The sequence below is a fragment of the Amblyomma mixtum genome, chromosome 2, assembly GCF_055824585.1.
Source record: "Amblyomma mixtum isolate Tamu chromosome 2, ASM5582458v1, whole genome shotgun sequence".
NCBI classification, from domain to species: Eukaryota; Metazoa; Arthropoda; class Arachnida; order Ixodida; family Ixodidae; genus Amblyomma; species Amblyomma mixtum.
The window spans coordinates 32604802-32606914 of record NC_143013.1 but is presented as its reverse complement, the minus strand read 5'-3'; the positions used below and the strand labels follow the sequence as shown (position 1 = coordinate 32606914).

Sequence of the window (2113 nt, the reverse complement as noted above, 5' to 3'; positions counted from 1 at the left end):
GTCTGTTGAGCGTCTCGCAGTGCGGCCGTATCTCCCCTCGCCCAACGGTACCGCCGCCGCCGAGTAGCGGGAGCGCGCGCACGGAGGGGGGAGGCGCGGCGGCCTTGGGCCGCGTGGTCTGCGGCGCGTGCCGCTGGGCGGCGCCAGCTGGCTGTGCAGCTCGTGGTGTGACGTCAGTAGCCGCGTCGCAGCAGCGGCGGCGGCTCCGCCCGGCAGTCGGGGACTCGTGCCCGTACCTTGATAGTGCGCGTTTGGACGGCTGCCTTCGGGTGGCCGCTGTGCCCCATGGATTACGGCGCGGATCATCTCGGATTACGGCGGACCTGATCGCTGACACGCGCCATGGACCGGCTGACTGATGTCGAGCCGGGCTTCGAGCCGCAGACGCGTGCCCGCTCCAACACTTGGCCGCTCCCGCGGCCCGACAATTACGGCGATGAGAAGGCGGGTCCTCAGGAGAGCCCCTTTGGCGAGGCGGGCGCCCCGAAAAAGAATTCGTCGCGTCGCAACGCCTGGGGCAACATGTCCTACGCGGACCTGATTACGCAAGCCATCCAAAGCGCGCCCGAGAAACGCCTCACGCTGTCACAGATCTACGAGTGGATGGTGCAGAACGTGCCCTATTTCAAGGACAAGGGCGACAGCAACAGCTCCGCCGGCTGGAAGGTAAGACGTGGCCGGCGTTAGGGCTAGCGGCTCGACGGCCATGACGACTTGTTGCGCCGATCGCAACTTGGGCCGCCGGGGTTCTTTCCACGCGCCGCCCCTCTCGCTCGCCAGGCCTCTCCTGCCGAGACCTTCGGGGCGTTTTCGGTGTCACGTGACTCTCGCGCACGTGACGGCTCGCCGGCTTCGACCCAAAGGGGTGACCTTGGCCCACGCGTGTGCGCGAGCCGCCGTTGGCATGGCGACGCGGCCTTCGGGCGCTATGCCAACGCGCGTGCTCTTCGGGGAAGGGGGAGGGGTTGCTCTAGTGGGGATTGCATGTGCGTTGTGGGGTTCGGACCCCGCCTCGCGGTGATCGGAACTGACCGGAGCCGGGTCGTTGCCCCCTCGCAGAACTCGATCCGGCACAACCTGTCGCTGCACAGCCGATTCATGCGAGTCCAGAACGAAGGCGCTGGCAAGAGTTCGTGGTGGATGCTGAACCCGGACGCAAAGCCCGGCAAGGCGGCGCGGCGCCGGGCTACCTCGATGGAAACGCCTCGCTACGAGAAGAAGCGGGGCCGGCTCAAGAAGAAGCTGGAAGCCCTGCGCGCGTCCCCGAGTCCGTCCTCGTCGGAAGGCCCGTTGGACCCGTTCCCCGAGTCGCCGCCAGCTAGTCGGCTCGAGCTGCACTGCAGCCCGTTGCCACCGCTGTCCGGCTCGCCATCTGGCTGGCCGCCCCTGATGCCGGTGGACCGGTACGGCGCCGGCCCGCTGGCCGACACGCTCACCCAGTCCATGACCCTGGGCGACCGGCACGACACCGCGCCACCGCCGCCGCTGGGGCCCACCGCGTCGCAGGTGATGGGTCGTCTGCTAACGTTCAACGACCACCTTCCCCACGACTTGGACCTCGACCTGGACGCCGTGCCGGGTCTGCACTGCGACGTCGACCAGGTGATCCAACACGAGCTCAGCGTGGACGGCAACCTGGACTTCAACTTCGACTCGCAAGCCAGATCCTGGGTCCACTGACACTCTAGTCCCTGTGCCAAGTACCCCGTGTACATAGCTCCTTCCCTCCCCCTCCAACTTGTTGTATATACATATATTATACGCCGCCGCCGTGCCTCGTGAGCGGCAAGTCCGTCCACGCGCGGAACACTTGTTACTATGACGTACGCTTGCGTCCCGTTGTGTACATATGCCCTTTAGCTGTTGTACTCGATCAGAGCATTGAAATAAAAGTACTCCTTGTTGCCACTGGCGCACCCTGAGCGCGCGCGCCGCGGCCCTGAGAGCAGCGGCGAGGCCATCGCCGGACTGCGTGGGCGAGTCGCCGGCGCAGATGACGCAAAACGCTGACGTCGATCGGAGCGGCGGCTACCGCGCGCGGTCCATGGCCGCCGACGCTGTCAACGGGCCGTCGAACCGTTGGCCGAGATCACGGCCTCGCGACAGCGCCTCG

The 2113-nt window shown here is 66.7% G+C and overlaps 1 protein-coding gene across 1 annotated transcript; it reads left to right on the top strand.

The window, feature by feature from the left end:
• Positions 1-197: 197 nt before the first annotated feature.
• foxo (forkhead box, sub-group O) lies at positions 198-1908 on the top strand. The gene is made up of 2 exons (XM_089571073.1): positions 198-666; positions 1060-1908. The coding sequence occupies exons 1-2, from the start codon at positions 343-345 to the stop codon at positions 1678-1680; spliced, it is 945 nt and encodes a 314-aa protein (XP_089427199.1). The 5' UTR covers positions 198-342; the 3' UTR covers positions 1681-1908.
• The last annotated feature ends 205 nt before the right edge of the window (positions 1909-2113 follow it).